Source organism: Rattus norvegicus, chromosome 9 (assembly GCF_036323735.1).
Source record: "Rattus norvegicus strain BN/NHsdMcwi chromosome 9, GRCr8, whole genome shotgun sequence".
Lineage (NCBI taxonomy): Eukaryota > Metazoa > Chordata > Mammalia > Rodentia > Muridae > Rattus > Rattus norvegicus.
Window position 1 is genome coordinate 56,537,946 of NC_086027.1, and position 20,005 is coordinate 56,557,950.

The 20,005-nt window shown below is 43.1% G+C and overlaps 1 protein-coding gene across 4 annotated transcripts in view; it reads left to right on the top strand.

Annotated features, from left to right (window-relative positions):
• The first annotated feature begins 7,601 nt into the window (after positions 1-7,601).
• Nab1 (Ngfi-A binding protein 1) overlaps positions 7,602-20,005 on the top strand; it is a 39,499-nt gene continuing 27,095 nt past the window's right edge. The window contains exons 1-3 of one of the 4 annotated variants that reach the window (XM_039084186.2): positions 7,619-7,874; positions 8,094-8,241; positions 16,937-17,771. In XM_039084186.2, coding sequence (XP_038940114.1) covers positions 16,956-17,771 — 816 coding nt within the window. In that variant the 5' untranslated portion in view covers positions 7,619-7,874; positions 8,094-8,241; positions 16,937-16,955. Of the gene's footprint in view, positions 7,879-8,093; positions 8,242-16,936; positions 17,772-20,005 lie in introns of all 4 variants that reach the window. The other 3 variants (XM_039084187.2, XM_039084185.2, NM_022856.5) reach the window with 3 other exon arrangements.

A 20,005-nucleotide genomic window follows, 5' to 3' on the forward strand; every position in this document is an offset into this window, starting at 1 on the left:
TCAAACTTGGTTTCCTGTGTAAACGCATTACCAACTAAGCCATCTCTGCAGCCTCAATTTTCTCCTGCTACAACAGATGGTGGGGAGAATGGCAGTACGTGGTGTGATTCCTGGTATAAGCAAAGATAAAGGAAATTTATGCTTATAGGGAGTAACAGCCGGTGACTGTGGTGTTTGAATAGGAATGCCCCCATAGACTTTGTGATTAAAGGCTAAGCCCATAAAGTGTGGCACTTCTAGGAGGCGTGGCCTTGTTGGAGGAAGTGTGTCACTGTGGAGGTGGGCTTTGAGGTCTCCTATGCTCAAGCTAGGCTCAGTGTGGCACACAATCCCCTTCTGCTGCTGGCAGATCAGGATGTCGAACACTCTGCTCCTTCTGCCCTCACTGTCTGCCTGGATGCTGCCAGGCTTCCCACAATGATGGTAAGGAACTAAACCTCTAGACTGTAAACCAACCCCAGTGAAAGGTTTTCTTTCATAAGAGTTGTCTGGGACATGGTGTCTTTTTGCAGCAATCAAACCCTAAGACAGTGATCAATATTTATTTTCTTGCATCACTAAAATAGTACTTACTAACTTTACTTTTTGATACATTGCCACAAGAATATACAGCATAACACTCATGCACACATACACACACATACATACACACACACACACGCACACACACACACGCGCACACACACACACACACGCACGCACACGCACATGCACATTCTACAGTGTGCTAGTGGATATCTAAAAACAATCTCAGGTATTAGTTGTTGCAGTAAATCTCCAACCCTACTAAGCCCGTGCAAAAACACACAGCTCAGATATAATATTTATAAATGGCACACCTAGATTGGGCAGGTAGATATACACTACTCTATTCTCCAGCTATGAAATCCCTTGCTACTGCTCTATCTTTCTTCTACCTCTTCCTTTTCTGTCCTCCTTTCTCTCCTTCATCCCCTCATCTTTCCTCCTCCTTCCACTTTCCCCCTCTCTAAAACTCCCAGCACCACCTTTTCCTTCCACTGCCCAATCACAGGCTCTAGCCTTTATTTGACCAGTTAAATTGGGGAGAAGATTCACCTGAAATCACCTGTATGTGAGCTACAATCACTCCTCACTGTGGTAGCTCCTCTTGCAGAAGCAGAATTAACATCAAAATACAAACAGCAATCCACAATGATTAGTCCTCCCCTTCCACTTTGTTTGAGGAAAAATCTCTTATCTGTTTGTTTGCATAAGCAATTTAATGCACGCTGAATGTCTATCCAGATTACTTAGTCCCTGCCTCCCATCTTGTTGGAGGAACACTGGTAGAGTGTTATAGTTACACTATAGCTCCTAGCTTTTGTGTGGAATCTTTGTGTTGAAATCTAGGTACTCAAACTTGCCCAGTGTGGTATCTAGTATTAAGCAAGTTGACGTGTGATCTAGAATCACCCTGGACAAGTCTGTAGACCTATCCCTGAGTTACTCCAGACTTTCCCGGAAGGATTCTCTTACTTAGGTTAACCCATGTAAGAAGGACAATCCTAAAAGTGGATAGCACCACTTCCTGGTCTTGGACCCTGAAGTGTACAAAATGGAGAAAGTGAGATGGGTAGAGCGCCTATTGTTTTCTGCTTCCAGGCTGTGGATATGATGTGACCAGCTGTTCCAGGAGCTTTGATTTCCTAGCAACAAGGACTACTTTGCCTGTGAACTGTGAACCAGAAAACTACAAAAAACAAAAACAAAAACAAAACAAAAACCTTTCTCCATTAAGTTGCCTTTGTCAGGATATTTTGTCACAGCTACAGGAAAGGAAAAGTGTAAACACAGCAACTACTTTACACATTAAGCCACCTCTTCAGCCCCTGCAATATGTTTTAAAATCTCCCACATATACACAACGGGATGGCCACACTTATTACTTAGCAGTTATCACTTGTGTCAAAACATTACATTGCTAATTCTATCTCCAAGTTCTACAGTAAATCTCCCAGACTTACTCCTTGTTCCCAACTAAAGCCCAATATCCTTTAGCCAATCTCTCCCCACTCACCTCTGATGGTTATTCCTGGTTGTCAACTTGATTACATCTGGAATGAACTACAATCCAGAAATGAAGGGCACACCTCTATCTTGAGGCTGGAAGACAGGTTTCTGACCTGGATCTTGACATGGAGATCTTGAAGCATAGTGGCTGTGAAAATCTTAGGCCCAGGCCAGGTAGTACATGCCTTTAATTCCAGGAGACTGAGGCAAACAGATCTCTGAATTCGAGGTTAGCCTGGGACAAAGCAAGTTTTAGATCCAGACATGGTGGTACACAGCTTTAATCTGAGCCACACCGTCTGCTGGAGGCCTACATAAGGACATTAGGAGTAGGAAGACTCATTCTTTTTCGACTGCTGGCACTTCCTAGCAAGCACATCTGTTGGAACCTACTTCTAAAAAGCCAGCTTAAACAACTAGCCTTGTAGAACTGAGCAACTACTAGATCCTTCAACTTTTCATTTTCAGCTGCCCACTGTTGGATTAGTTGACTACAAGACTGTAAGTCATTACAATAAACTCCCTTAATATATAAAGGCATTCCATGAGGTCCATGACTCTAGAGAACCCTGACTAAGACACCATACCAGCTCTGATTCACCATCATTGTCCTTCTCCTCTGGGTTCAGCTTCCCCAGATTCCACATGTATGAAATTATGATGGATTTGTGTTTCTGTGCCTGGCTTATCTTGTTCAAGGTTCAAGGTTCAAGGTTCAAGGTTCAAGGTTCAAGGTCCATGCAGGTTACTGCAAGTGACAAGATTTTGTGCCCTTTGAAGACTAAATAGTATTGTGCATATATCACATTTTCTTTGCTCATCCCCTGATAAAACACTTGCTAATAGCATAGTTTGGCTTTTGAAGTTGGTGTTGGAATACACATCTCTCTGACATTGATTTCATATCTTTCAATCAATATCCAGCAACATTTTTTTAATTTGTCAATTCTATTTTGAATTTTAAGATAATTTTGTATGACTTTTCATAATTTACATTTCATAATTTATATTCTTACCTTAGCAGTTTTCTTTTATGCGTGTTTGGGTTTATTTTACTTACATACATCTATTTAAAAGATATTTTGATATTCTTACTTCAGTGGATTTCACTTGCCTCAGTAGAGGACAAACTTAAAAGGGAAACAATGTTTTCAAATTCTAGCTACAGACTAAGGCCTGCCAGAGGCTCTGAAGTAAACCTGGTATCTCTATCTTTCTTTTAAGACAGAATTTAGTAAGTGTAAGAGGATTAAAGGCAGATTGGCACCAACTTGAATTTCTTTCTTCGGAGGACAGAAGGAGAAGTGCAAAGGGAATAATTTTCTCAGCATGTAATTTGCTGCTATCTGATGCCACCCTCCACTTCAGTCTTGATCCTTCTGGACCAGCTTCCTGTGCTCTGGGAGCCATTAGAAGACAGGGAAGGAGGGGCAACATCCCTTTGCTACAGGCCAGTTTGCTGCTTTTTATAGGTGTGCTGTATGCACCAATTGTGCCTTTTTTATGGCATACATTTGTATGTATGTATGTATGTATGTATGTATGTATGTATGTATGTATGTGTGTAATGCATGTATGTATGTATATAAATCATTTTGAACCCCACATCCAAGAACTCTACAAAAATTATAATTTCTAAGCTCAGAAGAGAAAATTCAGTGTTCTTGCAGGATACATATTAGATTTGACTATATGAGATGACATATTTCACATTGATTAAAATTAGCAGTAGAGAAGCTTTATCTGGGAATGATGGAGAGCTAAGACAATAACCTAGCAGAAGGCTTTGAGACTCCTTTTTAAAAAAGTGTTTGCAGAACTTAGAACATTCTAGAAGTAATTTGTGAGAAGTAGGCCTGTAGAATCCTTGCGTTTGGAGATAAGGAACTACATCTGGGATATCTGCAGATGGTGTTCCCAAGGAGAAACACAAGTTAATAAGGGATAAGGGGTAATACTTCCTAGGCTACTTTCCAAATGAACTCAGCTTACAACTTGGTGTATTTAACAACCTTTGCAATTGTTTTTTTTTTAAAAATTGTGCCTGAAAATGCAATATCAATAAGTTCAATAATCAGGCATTGTGTTGTAACTTATTGTATTGCAATTTACATAGCATTTGTAAACATACTCTTACCCTTAATATTTTATTGAAGGTATTAGACATTTGCTCAGAAGTAGACATCCATTTTAGATTCTTCTATTAGGAATACAGTCCATACTAAAAACATCTACAAAGCACATAAGAAAGAAGTCATTTTCTACTTTCTATTTCATTCAGTGACTCAACAAATATTTACTGACTAGTATGTGTCAGCCATTGTTCAGCACCACATACAACTCAACAGATACTCTAAAAGCCAGAAGGGCTTGGGCAGATGTTTACAAACTCTAGGAGACCACCGATGCCAACTGAGCAAAACCTTCAGTCCCCTTTGATGGAAAAAAACAAGACATCTATCTGAGTTAGAATGTTACTGCTGTGCACAGACACCATAACCAAGACAACTCTTACAAGGACAACATTTACATGGGGCTGGCTTGCATGATCAAAGTGGGAGCACAGCTACATCCAGGCAGGCATGGTGCAAGAGGAATTGAGAATTCTTTTACCTCTTCATCTGAAAACTGCTAGGAGAAGACTGGCTTCTAGAAAGACAGGGTGAGGGTCTTAAGCCCACTCCCACAGTGACACACTTCCTCCAACAGGCCACACCTTCTCCAATAAGTCCATACCTCCTAATAGTGATATACCCAGGACCAAGCGTATTCAAACCACCACATTATCCTATGACAAAATCAATTTGTAAGTATCTTTCCACAGATCTAGACCTACAGAAGATACTACACAGAATACTGCATCCCAAAGAGGATAACTACACTTGTGAAAACACAGGAAATTAATAATCTCACACAGCAAAAGCAAAAGAAGAGAAGTGCATATGTAATACACACACACACACACACACACACACACACACACACACACACAGAGAGAGAGAGAGAGAGAGAGAGAGAGAGAGAAAGACAAAGAGAGACAGAGAGGTTGATTAGAAACTATATTCTGCTATCCTTAAGGCTCTTTCTGGAATGTGGGATGAGACAGGAGCCTCCCATTTTAAAGAACATTGGTTCTCTTTCATGGTGACATGGATTGGTGACATGGATTCAAGGGAGGGTCACACTGATAGTTATGTTGCTGGTCTACGAATCTGTTAATATAGGAAATAAAGCACTGAAGAGAAACAGACACTGTTCCTTAGCTTTCAGGCTTTCTTTTGTTCTCCTTATTTTTGCTGTCTTATAGAAAAGTTCTGGGAACAGAACCATGGTTTAAACTGTGGTTTAACCATGGTTATTTGTGTCCTCAGAACTTAACTTTGGTATTTAATTAACACTAAACAAGACGTACTGGAGAAAATGAGTAACTTAAGCATACAGGTATTTATGGTAAAATCAAACCAGAAGAAACAAAGCGACTGCAGGGTTCTTTTTTAACAAAAGATAATCCAAATGATCTCAAGAAGAACTATTTGTGTTGCCATGTTCTCTTAGAACGGCCTGGGACTGCCTCCAAGGAATTCTGAAACTGTCTAATCTCTCCCAGAGGGCCTTCAGAGAACAACCCCACTCTGTAATTGTCACCTTACAGAATGTATCCCCTCTCCTCCCACTAAGGAATGAGGGAGGTAGAAGACCCTGCACTGAGACCAGGGAGATGGTGCTTAGGGACAGGAGGGAAGGCATGCCACAGAATCAGTGGCTTCTCCTCCAACCTGTCTCGCACACAGGTCAATACCTCAGGCCTGTCCCACGGTCATGATGACTACAGTGTGCCCATAAAGAACCTGATGCCTAAAAGCTTACAATTTTTTCTTTCATTTTCTTTCCTCCCACCACCTCCCCCAGCAACCATGGGGCATTTAAGCAAAGCAAAGTGGGCCCAGAATGCCATTCTTAATGTGGGAAGAACACGCTATCTAATGTGCCCAGAAAATAAACAAGGAAAGACTTAAGTGGTTAGTTGTAGAAAGGACCAGCTCCAGACACATTTCCTTGTCCTTATAGCCTGCAGCACGGCAGAGGTCCACCCCATCAGAGCATAGCATGCTGGTTATGCCAACTGGACTCAGTTCCAGAGAGGGCTGTGTAGCGCAGGTGAGCTCACCAAGTTCATGAGTCACGAGGTTGCATAAAGCTACATGAACACCTCCCCCAGAGGCTTTTCAGAACCAACAATGTTTGCAAGCCATCCGAGTTCCCAATGAGGAATTAGAAGAATTTTATGGATTTCATTAGCCAGCCAAGAAATTGTCTTAGTAGCCCTGACTGTACTTTAACCACCCAAATCTAATTTCTCTTCACTGACCAGGGGCCGCAGCTGCATAAACACTGGCAATTGGAGTGGTGGGAGAAACTTTAGGCAGTGATTTCTTCTGAAGAATTTGAGGAACTAAGCATTTTTATTTAAAATACCAACTATTCTAGACAGGCTCGTCACCGACAGGGAAGATATTTCAGTTTAAATATATATTTAAGTATGTAAATACTTATATATTTTTGTATTTAAGTATATATCTACTCCATTGACATCACTCATTTGTAGAACATGTTTTTACAAAAAGAAGAAAAAAAAGGGTTTATTTAATAAGGTCTTTTTCTTTCAATATTATTATCCCATCCATTGTTGCAACATAAAGATGTGGTTTGAAGAATTTCTTTTCTCAAAGAATGCCTTGTATCCCCTTCAACCAAGTAGGCACACTTTGGGAGGCCAGCCAGTAAGTGGGGACGGCCTACTAGATAAAGCTCTTTTTTTATATGTACATTAAAACAGGATTCTACCTGTATTGCAGTAAGAACACACCATTAAAAGTTGAAATCTTTGCTTTGACACCCCTGTCCCCAAGGAAGGCAAAAACAGATTTAATTTTTTTTTCTAACATTTTGGCAATAGCTTCAGTTTTAGAGGTGCTTTAACACTTTCTTTGGCTAGAAAAGTTTATGCAAACCAAGCTCAAAATTTCTACACCTTGCCTTAAGAATTCTATTTTGACACATTCAAGACAGCACTGATGGTGTCATTTGCCTACAGGAAGACAACGGAGAATAGCCCTTAAAGTAACCCAAGGTTTCCAGACTTAACAAGGATGGCATTAAGTTACCAGGCCAGAGGTTTCCCTCCTCAAACAAGGACCCGGAGAGGGTGGGGACAGGGCGGAGTGGGAGAGGCGGGACAGGCCGCACCTGCGGTTTTGTGTCGCTCCCCCCTCGCCCCCCACTCTCCTGGGCTGGCCGGGTTGCGGGGCTTGGCAGGCAGCATTGTGAGCCGCTCCACAGAAGCCTGCTCCTCCGACCCGCGTGCGCGCCCCCACCCGCGCGCTCTCAGCTGCCGTGGGAATGGGCCACCCTCGGGACCGCGCCGAGCCTCAGCCCCGCCGGCCCCCACCCCCGCCCCGCGGCCGCCCACGCTGGGATCTGCGTCACTCGGCCGCGCGTGGGCGGGAGCCGGAGCGGCGAATGGAGCAAGAGCGGAATCTCCCGATGTGACAGCGCGCGGGGCGGGGCGGGGGCGGCGGAGGTGGCGGGGGAGGGAGAGGGAGAGGCCGAGGGAGGGGCGGCGGTAGAGGCGGAGGGAGGGTGCCCCGGGCCGCCGCCGCCCGCCTCCACCCGAGCCTCCGCCCGCGCGGCCAAGCGAGCGCCGTCGGGGCGGGCGGGGGACAGAGCGCACGCCCACCACGTCCCTGCCCCCCTCGATGGGCGCGGGGGCGTCCCGGCCGCCGCAGCCGCCGCAGGAGCCCGGCAGAGCCGTTGTCGCGGATCGCTCCGCAGCCGCGGGCCGCGTAGGTACCGGGAGGGCCTCGGGCCGGAGCGGGGGAGGGGGGGCACGGACGCCTGGCTCGGTCGGACCAACGCGTCCTGCCAGGCGGGGGACGCGGGCTGGGTGGGGAGGACGCGCTCGCGGGCCCGCGTGGGGTGCCAGCTCCGCGGCGACCGGGGACTTCCTAAAAGTGCCGCTGAGTCTCCGTTTTCTTCCTGTTATCCGCCCCTTCCTACTGTAGTTGTGCTTTCAAAGCGGAAGGAGAGTTTTGCTTGGAAGTGGCTTTCAGAAACTTGGCACCCAGGTGCAGGGGAAGCCGGAGTCGCCGAGCCTTGAGGCTGAGTGGGGAATGTGCAGACACGTGTAGGACAGAGAAGCTTTGGATGCAGGTGTGTGACCTTATGGGGACAGACACCGAAGTACAGTCAACCCGGGAGATCTGCAAGGAGTCTCCCGGGTAGAGCTGGAATTTGCGTTTGTAGGTTGTGCTGACCAAGTTTTGCGGCGGGCGAGCAGCAGGAACCGTGTCCTGGCTCAGGGAGGCTTGGGGAATTTTGGAGTGCCTGCTAATTTACAATTTGATCCGAAAGAGCAGGTTTGGAGTAAGTTGTCACTACCGATTGGTTTGCCAGTGACGTGCCTGCCAACTTTACGGAGTGCAAAGATCAGAATCTCTAAAGAGATTCTAGGATCTCGTTTAAAAATATTTTGGCAGTTTTAATAGTTAATATTAGATTGCATAGGCGCAGAGGAACCGAATTTAAAAATAGATTAGTCACATCCGAAATGGTTCGCTGTTTTGTACACGCAGCGAATTACCCTTTTTAAATATTCACTTTTTGAAAATTCTTTCTTTATACAAATACGTTATGACATTTATAATTTCTCTGCCGGTTTTAAGAAGAGATATTGGAGAGAGGATGTATAGGATCCAATGTATAGGATAGCCAACCAGAGTGGAGGCTCTCTTCCTGAGATTGAAAAGGCTGCTTCACACCCAGCTTCTGTGCCAGCACAAGTGACTTCCATCGAAGGTTTCTTCCTCCAGCTTGCATCTTTTGAGACATTTCATTCTGTTCTTTCATTAAGCTCAAGCAGATTAATAAATATGCTGTTGAGAATTTGTAGACGGGCAGCATGGTCAGCCTTCCTCGTCTCTGTTTCCTGTGTAGATATTGGAACATTACATCTTGAAAGAAAATAATTTCAAGGAGCGCCAGGGATCTAATTTGTTTCTTTTTTCTTTTCTTTCTTTCTTTCTTTTTTTTTTTTTTTTGACTTGACCATCTTTTGCTTAACCTGCCATTCCACTTCTGAGCATACTTTTTCTCTCCTGAGGCCAAGTCTCCTGTATTAGTGGCAGCAGGAACAAACTTATACACACGAAGCACTGTATATTTTACTTCATTCTGGCCCTTAGATGTGAATATGTTTCGGATGACAAATTCCTAAGATTGATATAGATGATACTGAAATTTTTAGTGAGCTATTATAATAATAAACTCCATCAAATAAGTAAATGATTAATCTTGCATAATCTTAACCTAAACTAAAAGTTTTTCTTTTGTTACTGGTTAGTAACAACCATGCCCTGTAGAAGCCTAGGCTTGTCTCCTTGTCATTATTTAAACAATCAGCTAAAGCACTTCCTATCTCTTTTATTTCAACTTTAAGAACATATGGTTTGTTGAAATTAGTACCGTAGATGCTTTGAAAGAAGAATTTGTTTCATACACTCTAGATTTTAAGAGTAAAAAATGGGTGGATAAAAGCAAGTGTGTTAGAGTTTTGTGTTTGGTGATTTAAATCTGTCTTAGAGTTGGGCCCTGGCTATTTCATTGTAATAAACATGTCTTTGTTGCATTTTTTAAAAAGGAAATCTCTAATTTTGACATAATGCAGATGTGTTTTGTATACCACAGGGCCATCATATATTTGCGTTACTTCCATGAAAGTGACCATCTTATGAACAGTTCCAAATGGTGCTAATGTGCAACTCTCTCCCATGCTCATATTTCACTGTGGATCTTATCAAACATAGTAAAGAACAAAAAGCAGCCATTTGAGTATCCTCTAAGGTTGCCAGCTCCTTCGCTGGGGTCTCACTCGTCTCTCGCCTCCTTTTTCTCATCCTTGAGTAGTCATTATAGTAAGTGCAACTTTCCTTTCTGATCTGACACGTTCAATAACTCATATTGTAGTAGGAGATACCCTCATCTTAATAATGGAACAATAGGGAAATTTCAGAAGCCGATGCTGGGAAAAAAAATCATTACTCTTCATCTTGAGAATTCTCAAAGCTAAAACATATCATTAAGCTTTCAAATAATGTGTCATTTTCCAGCACATTACATCTAGGAGCTGTATGTTAATTCACATGGTATGTCAATACTTTTCACAAAGGAACTTCTGAAGACCGTGAGATTCATATATGTATACACGTTGCCTGCAGTCTACCTAGATGCTCTTAATGCCTGCCAAATGCCTTCTCTATTGGCTGAACTATTCCCAGCTGTCGCTGGTGGTGGTGGAGGTGTTTGTCTGTTGGTATTAATATATAGCTGTTTAATAGACAAGTAAGTCCAATTTACCTTCTCCTAATTTTAAAAAAGCATGTTATAAACCTACCCCTTATTGTTTGGGCTGAATTTTAAAAGAGTCTGTTTAAAAAAAAAAAACCTACTCAGAATTGCAGGAAGAATCCATAGGGAAGAATACTTTAATTATCCCAAATCAGCATAAATCCCTTAGAAGCTGAGGGTGTAATTCATAGCTGTATAAGCAGTAAGACCTGAACTTGTCTTGACTTAAGATTTGTCACTGTGTGCTTGAGAGTATAGCTTGTGCGGAGTGTGCACATAGCTTCTGGTTGACCGTTCAACCCCCAGCACCAACAAAAGCCCAAATACTACCCCATACTTCTGAGTGAGTGTGTCTAAGGATGACTTCTTAGAACTTGATGAGTATTCAGGGAATGCAGCAGTCTTACCTAAGCCAGGAAATGCAACCGAACCACATGGAAACAGTTTCTAGCCTTGAGTTCTGGATTTTAGTATTGGAAGTGAGACATCTGCATGTCCTACAGGGTCCTCCTTTTCTAGGCACTTTTTTGAGTCTCTTCCTTTGCTGTGGCTACTGCTCCCTTCTCCCAGGCCTCTCTGCTTCCGAGCTACTCTCTGAAACTGGCTGGCCAATGTCCTCTTCATATTTAAAAGTTCACTTGTGGGGGCAGCAGATCTCACTTGGATGTTAGGGAGTGGAATTAATACCCCTTCATCTATAAATGATGCATGAGATCTTCAGTAAGTTTCACACAATGCTTTTCAAGAGGTTGCTATTAACTCAAAAGCTCCCAACCTGAAAGTTCAGACTCTGTTGCATAGATAAGTCAGGCCTCATGGGAGATGCTGCTCTTGATTTCTTGCTAGTCCCCGAAGAGTCTTCTGGACTGCCCTGGACCTCCTGAGAGTATATTAAATATATATTCAGAGATGCTAAATGTGTATGTGGCAATCGTTTTTTCAGTATTGCAGGAAAATATTTAAGAATAGACACGAGTCTGTTAAAGGGTAGTGTGATCTATAAGATGCTTGTTACTTATTTGAAACACACTACATTGGACGTTTAGGAACACAGACAAAAATGACCCAGGATCTCTCATAGTCTAACCTCTAATTTCTTTTTTAAAAATGCTGACCTGGGGGATTGGGTTCATATACAATGAATGTTACAGCTCTGGCATGTCTAGCTCCTGGACTTGGCTTTGATTCTTTGCTCTCTTAGGTAAATAGCCCTGCTATGAGTGTCTGCAGTGTAGCCTCCATGAAAGGATGAGGGACAGGAAAGGATGCAAAGGAAGGCGCTGCTGCCTGATGGGCAGTTTTGGAGACACCAAGTTACTGAGAGGGTGCCCATGAAGTAGGAAAGGGGGCTACTGCTGAGACTGACTCAAATATTAGGTTTCATTATATAGCCATGCTTGTAGAAATAGTGTTCCACACAGAACACTCTGCTGAGAATGATGGTGAATAAAAGGTTAATGAAACCTAATTCCTATCCTCAGGGTGCCTGTAACCAAACAGTGCCTGTCTTCAGAGCTGGGGTAAGCCCTTTGTTCTGAAGCTCCTTTTGTACAACACACTGCATCCTATTTATCACAGCACTTAAACATGTGCTTCTGCTTAACCGATCTTCATGAAGGACAGCCTTTCTTCGGGGTCATCTTCATGAAGGGCAGTCTTCCCTCGGGGTCCTCAGGACTGGCTCAGGATTTCACATACTGGAATAAGTTAAAAAAAAAGAAAGAAAACCAAAAACTGGGGAGGGTGTTGGGCAGAAAGAAAGGAAAACATTATTACTGTAGGCAGCCTGAAAACCAAGAGAAAAATCTATAGCCCAGCTGTATGGGAAAGGCCATGGAGCAATGCCCAGGTTGGGCCCTGAGAGAAGGGATGGAAGGTAGCTTACAGGACAGGGGAGGAAGGTACGGATAGTATATGTGTGATTTAGATTGCTTGTGTTAAGCTGTGGTAAACTTACAGAGAAGAGGGAAAAGCCATACCTCATTGAGTGGGAGCAAAAAGCAATGGAAACCAGGATTGAGTGCTTTGGGAACAGAAAGAAACAGGTTGATGCTGATGATACGGCCCAAGGACATGCAGAAGTAGTGAAAACAACAGTGGAACATTTTTATTAATCTGGGAAACAGGGAAAGTAGTACAATGGAAAAGACTGAGGGGCTGCAGAGAGCAAACCTGGGAGTCCAGAAGTCAGGAAGCAGATGAAGCCCTGCCCTGGGTTCTGGGCACCCCAAGCATGGATTTGGCAGTCTTCAGGTAGGATCCTAAATTACAGCCTGAAAGAACGGTTCAGGCTCATCACTCTCAAGTATTTCCGGCATGAGAATCACTTTTAAAATAAAGTCCTGCAAGTACTCAGGATTATTTTACGTTTAACATTGTTCATTGAGAAAACACTGGGCATTCTCAGAGGAACAAGTTCAGTTATACTTTAAATTAGTGTGTACCTTGTGAAATAAAAGAAGCGTTCATTTACTTTCGTTTGTAATGAAAAGCTTCAATTTTACTTTGAGATCTCTTTGTTGTGACTCCATAATCCTCTCCTCCATTATCCCACTAAGCCACAGGTTCTTCTTCTTCTGTTTTTTTAAAGATTTATTTATTTTTATGTGGAGTGATGTTCTGCCTGCATGTCTATGGAAGGATGCTAGATCCTTTGCAACTGGAGTTACAGAACAGTTATGAGCTGCTACGTGGGTGCTGGGAATTGAACATGGGTCCTCTGGAAGGGCAGCCTCTTAATCATTGAGCCATCTCTCCAGCCCCCTAAGCCACAGGTTCTTTTTTTTTTTTTTTTTCTCCCGGAGCTGGGGACCGAACCCAGGGCCTTGCACTTGCTGGGCAAGTGCTCTACCACTGAGCTAAATCCCCAACCCCAAGCCACAGGTTCTTAAACTACGGGTTTTGACCCCATGTGGAGTCATGGAATCCAGTGTGTGAGATGGTGAAGGTTTCTGCGGTAGTTAGAATTAAATGTGTAAAAGAGGCTGAGGTGTCTCTGGCAGGTGGCCTGTTTTGCCTCCGGCGTCTTCAGTGAGGCCTTGGTTCTGAACACACAACATGCACACCTTGCACTACACAAGGCTTCAGTGCAGGGTAACCCTAAATGCAGCTAGAAACCTGTTGACTCACGTTCCAGACTATGGGTAGGTTATGAATTGTGTTGTTTCTGCTGTACAAATTAAAGTTTTCTGCTTTTTATAAAACTGATATTTTAATTGCAGAAAACAAAGGCAGTGTCCTTCTGCCGTCATTTTGAATCAGGTTAGTATCTAATTAGCATATCCATAGATTGTATCATGTTAAGATGTTTGAGTTTGAAAATTGCTGTTTGAGTTGCTGACAAGTTTCAAAAGCACACAAATTTATTAAATAAACTTCGGCCTGAGATTGGGACAGGGTTTCTGAAATGGCTCTAACTACAGTGCTTTCATTTTGTTCTACATATTTACGTGAAGCACCATACTCTCAGCACGGACAATTACAAAATAAAAATATCGATCAAGCCTTAAAGAGGCTTTAAAGTACCAAAGAGTGCCCGAACTTAGGATGTAGTAGGGGAAGATGGGGGAGGGGAATCAGTGTGCCGTTATCAGATTCCAATGAAAATGCCTGAGGGAGTGACAGTGGCAGAGTGATTGCTGGGACGCCCTGGTGAAAACTTAGTAGTCCCTCAAGATTTCGGATATCCCAATGGGTCCTGACACAGCACGCTTGATGGAAAGGCTCCCCTTTTTCTGTGAGACCATGAAAGGCCTCTCTCTGTCTTACTCTAAATCTTCAGCCCCAGGCCTGGAAAATTCTATTTCAGTAAGCGAAGTAAGAACGAAGCAGTGACTTTTTCTGCTCGGTTTCACACAGCACAGGTTGAGCTAGGCAGGTGCCCAGTGCTGTGTGGGCCAATGGGGAAAATGTGTAAGGTTTAGGAACTCGGTGTTACCATTTAGTGAGCAACGAGCAGTCTAAAATGAATTCTGAATGAACTTCTTTCTGCCTTTTAAATTCGTCTTTCCCGTGCTCTGGACCTTCTCAGCGACCAAGTTAATAGGGAATGAAATGCTTTGCAGGGGTAAGCAGGGCTGGGTTATCTTTAGGAAACAGCAAAAATGAATGAGTCGATGGTTTCTTTAAATCATGGGTTTTATGAAAAGGTCAGAGTGGAGGTGATGCTCCATGGGGTCTTGGAACAGCCAGGTGCAGTGGCTTTTAGCTGAGTGGATTTATCGTGTTGTCAGTTACTGGAGTGTGGTGGTGTTACTATGACCCTTTGATTCCCAGTTCAGAGAGATACAGGCAGAGGTTGTTTCTAGCTAATTTGACCCTCGTATTGAAGCATGAATAGTTACAGATTTTGTGGAAACAGAAACTCTCATAGAAGTTTCAAGTCAAATCAAGTTAACATGTGAAGTGAAGCTGACATAGTCTTCTAGGGAGAAAGCTTGGGGAGAAACCTTCTTGCCCAGCCCTTGAGGGTGGGTCTTGAGAAAGGCTTTGGGATTCCAAATAGTGTGTCTGTCCTTCATCTGCCATTCTGACTTTGGAAATGTACGCTTTCCCCTTCATTCTTTACAGTGTTAGCTGCTTTGCCAGTCCACAAGGCCCTTCTCAAGAACTAGATTTGTTTAAGTACATGAGAAAGGAGAAGACTTAGAATCTGCTGTTTTCTAAGCCCATTACCTTACCTCAGAAGACTATTCTCTAAGTGTGCATCGTTGGGTTCCTGAGGTCCTCTTATATTTTTTTATTTGTCTAAGAAATACCCTTTTTCTCTCCCATTGTTATAAAATGACTGAAAGATTCTGTTCATCTAAGTTATGGACTGTGTCTATATTCCGTGATCTGGGAAACAAATATGGTGAATTAGTTTATCACTTAGTAGGTTTTGTAAAGCCACTGTCCTCTTATGGAAAGGACTGTGCATATACATGCTTTTCTGTGTGTGGATTTTTTTTTTCCTGTCGTACTGTGAAAGTATGTAGAGCGGCTACACAGGCGAATGACGAGAGAGTAAGTTTCTTTGCTTTGCTTCTATTCAGACACTCCAGAAGCTCTTCTGATGGAGAGTGTAGGTTACAGACTTAAACTTGGTCTCCCTCTCAAGACTGTTTTGAGGCCTAGTGTCCAGTTAGGTGATAGACACTGCCTAGATGGGTCATCACTGAGGTGATTTAGAAGAACATTTTACTCAGAGGACTGAGATGGAGTAACTGTGTTGGTAGACCTGAAGTCCTGAGGTGCTCACAGAGCATGCAGCTTTTGTTGGATGGGTATATAAAGTGAGAATCTAATTGTACACTTTGCCTCATTTGCCAAACCCAGATTCTCACACAGTGGAACTGAGGGTCTAAGGAAAGTGCTTTTCAAAAGCACACTAGATGGTTCCCCCTAGGTGTTAGCAGAAGTCACTGGATACTCTCTCTATTTTTAATCTGTCGGACTTTTATTAACGCCATGCCTGTACTAATCCATGTAAATATAGAGCCATTGCTGATAACGGAAGTTGGAGAAGGTTGGTAGTTGATCAAAACACGGATAATTCAAAGGTCCTGGGAGACAGGACTACAGAAGCAGTGCTTAGAATGGTAGACTCTTTTTTGTATTAGGGTGGCTGAGATTGTAATTTTTGTAGCATTCTAGTTGGAGCTTCATGGCGACTTTCTGTTTCCCAGTGTTCTCTTAGTATCTCGGCTTCTGTGTCTCCAGTCAGCTTCCTCCACACCAACAGAGTTGGATTTCCTTTTGCCTCCATGGTGTTCATGTGCCGGGCTTCTGTGGTGTCTCATTTTAATCCATGGGTATATTGCTTACAAGGTTGCTTTGCTTAATGGAAGTCCTTGGCCAGTCCTCATTCCTGATCTCATAGGAAGTGTTGATAAGTGATAACTCTGTCTCTTCTGTGTTCTACATGCCTAAGTGAGCACAGTTTTCCCTCATTCCTTCACCCACCCATCTCTAAGTATAACACTTATTTTCTTATCTTCAAGTCACATTGAAATCTATCTCTTTCACTGGCTAGGTCTAGAAATAACTCTGTCAGAGGGTTTACATGAAGATTAGACATAATAGTATTCATCACGTTGCCTGGCACAAAATAAACAGTTCAATGGACGGTGATGTGATAGTGTCTTACTTCCTGCTGGTTTTTTATTCATCGTCACCACCATGTCCACACCATGAAGGGAAGAAAATGCAAAGCTGAAAATATGGGATAACCCCTTTTTGAGCTTTGGTCTGTGTTCCTAGTTTGTGTTTAATGCTCATTTTCCTTAGGGAACATGGGTGGGTTTAGCATGACTTTCTGAGTTGTGAAGAGTAGGGCTTGATGGAGTATGTGTGTCAGGATGCAGCTTTAACTACCAGTTGCTCTGCAGATACTTTGTGTCTTGTTTTGCCCATGTTACTTTCTAAGTAATGCAATGTTGCTATCTAAATAATACAGTGTTGCAAGCCATTTAAAAAGCTTAAAGCACTGTGATGATGAGTCTGTCTTTCCTTCTTTTTGTAGGTTAAGCCCATCCACAGTAATGGCCACAGCCTTACCTAGGACCCTGGGAGAGCTGCAGCTGTATCGAATATTGCAGAAAGCTAATCTGCTTTCTTACTTTGATGCCTTTATCCAACAAGGTGGTGATGATGTCCAGCAACTGTGCGAAGCTGGAGAAGAAGAATTTTTGGAAATCATGGCACTGGTGGGCATGGCAAGCAAGCCCCTTCATGTTAGACGGCTTCAGAAGGCTTTGAGAGATTGGGTTACAAATCCTGGCCTTTTCAACCAGCCATTGACTTCCCTTCCTGTCAGTAGCATACCCATCTATAAATTACCAGAGGGATCACCAACATGGCTGGGAATATCCTGCAATAGTTATGAAAGGAGTAGCAGTGCCCGAGAGCCACATTTAAAGGTCCCTAAATGCGCTGCCACCACCTGTGTTCAGAGCTTGGGTCAGGGCAAGTCAGAGGTGGGAAGTCTAGCACTGCAGAGTGTCAGTGAATCCAGACTCTGGCAAGGACACCACACCACTGAAAGCGAGCATAGTCTCTCCCCAGCAGACCTGGGCTCCCCAGCCTCCCCAAAGGAAAGCAGTGAAGCCCTGGATGCTGCCGCCGCGCTCTCTGTGGCCGAGTGTGTGGAGCGGATGGCCCCCACGCTGCCCAAAAGTGACTTGAATGAAGTGAAAGAGCTGCTGAAGAACAATAAGAAGTTGGCCAAAATGATTGGTCACATCTTCGAGATGAGCGACGAGGATCCACACAAGGAGGAGGAGATCAGAAAGTACAGCGCCATCTATGGGCGATTTGACTCCAAAAGAAAGGATGGTAAACACCTCACATTGCATGAGGTAAGGAGCCTGGTTGTGTGTGTGTGTGTGTGTGTGTGTGTGTGTGTGTGTGTGTGGTGTTGGGGGTGCATGTTTGCATGTTTGCATTTGCTGCTGTTCACTGCAGGGCACTGGTTGATGGGTTACAGGGAGGAGCACTACTGGAGCAGCACTAAGAATGCTGACATGTGCCATGTCTGTTCTGAGCAGAGGCTGCTTACTGCCCTAGGGCTGCCTTCTGTTGAACTCAAACACATTTGAGTTTTAAAACTACAGTATAAGGTAGGTTTTAGAAAAAAAATGTCAGACTTCAAGCAGTGAAGCATACATTTGCGTTTGCAATGTGATCGGTTTCCTAGTTAAGTAAAAGGGTTTTAAAACATGATCTTCATTTAAAAAACCTTTTTATTAAACTTTATTTAAAAAAAAAAAGAACCATAAAATGACCAGAACATAAGGCAAATCTCAGCTAGTGTGGAAAACAAACGTGTTAGATGAAGGTTGGGGTCGAGAGTGGCTTTGGCTCTTGTTTTAGTAGATGGTTAGCATACAAAGGTCTCATTGTTTCATTTCCACAGTACTTTATCCAGAGTGTTCTGCTTGAGCATGTGCACACGTGCGCGCGCGCACACACACACACACACACACACACACACACGCACACATACACATACACACACACACCTCTTTTGAGTGTGTTCACACATCTTTGCACTTCCTTGTTTTTTCTTATGTATCTGGCCAACACCTATCTTGATTATTCACTGGAGATGTAGGCTTGTCTTTGCTGTGATCTTTTCCTCCAAGTAGGATGTCCCATCTGCTTCCTTTTTCCCTTTTCATCCTGCGTCTTCTCCTGTCTCAGTAGCTCTAGAACACTTTGTTGTAGGGTGTTCTATCCTGGTCTGTCTTTTGCTGGATGATATCTTTTTTGTCTTTTGTCCCTAGAGTCCAGTTGTCCAGCAAGTGCTTAGAAATGGATTCATTTTCAGAAGCGAAAAAGACTTTCATAATGACATTTTAAAAATAGCCACCTACCCTTTAGAAGAAAGGAATAAGCCTTCAGAAAGAAATATTAGGTTGAGTGTAGAATTTTATTCCACATCGTGTTTCTCTCTCTAGTCTTGTGCTTTAATGTGGAAACGAACATGTATTCACTGTGAAGGTATCCTGACACAAAACGATGTAAATTACTGACTTGTAAACCTTCAAAGACTTACCTTTGCGTGTACAAACGTGAGTTCATGTTTCACAAACTGTTCTCCAGATTCCTTTGTTGGTGGCGAAACTCCACGCTGCCACAGGAAGCTGCCCGCTTCATCTGCGTGCTGCCTTATGGGCCATTACTAGCTGTAATTCTTCACTTCCCAATGCCCTTTAGATTATTCCTAGTTTAAAAAGCTTATATATTGGTGTGTGAACATTATAATACTCCCTTAAAACATTTGTTGTTTTTAATTATGTCTGTGGCTCTGCTGTGTAAGTATGTCAGTACCTGTAGAGGGCACAGGAGTCAGACCTCATAAAGCAGGGGTTCTAGGCAGCTGGGAGATCCAGTAAGGGTCCTCCGCAAGAACACTGTGCTCTCCTGACCATCGAGCCAGCCCCAATCACACATACCCTTTTATAGTTTTATTCTTCTGCAGAATGGATGCCAACATGTAAATTGTGGGATCAAGGAGTATGCAGATGTAGTATTTCCATCCACTGTTAATTGCTGCTAACTTGAATTCTAAAAAGCTGGAAACACGCGCTCCCGTCACTGCTATGCAAATATCTGTTTATCTATGCTTGCTAGTAATGCATTTGACATTTAAACCTCTACCAGTCTTAGTGGATGGAAACCTATATTCAGATTTGCTTCTCCTAGTGTGGATGATGAGTTTCTTTTCCTATAACATATGATCGGTCTTTTGTCCATAAAACTATTTTACGAGTTCAATTGTCTTTTAAAATTTCGACTGGTTCTGGGCGTAATCCCAGCATTCAGGTGGCGGAGGGAGACTCTGTGAATTTGAGACCAGCATGGTCTATCTCAGTGACTTCCAAGGGTACGTAGTGACACTGTCTGTCTCAAACAAAAGGAAACAAAACAACAGCAAAACAAGAACTTCTATTTTATGGACATGGGCCATTTGTCTTATAATACTAATTCCCATGTGGTCATCCTTCCTCTGACAGTTGACTGGTTTATCGAGTGTGAGTTTGGTTTTACTCAGTCTTATCTGTTGATCTGTTTCTGCATGGCTCAGCTG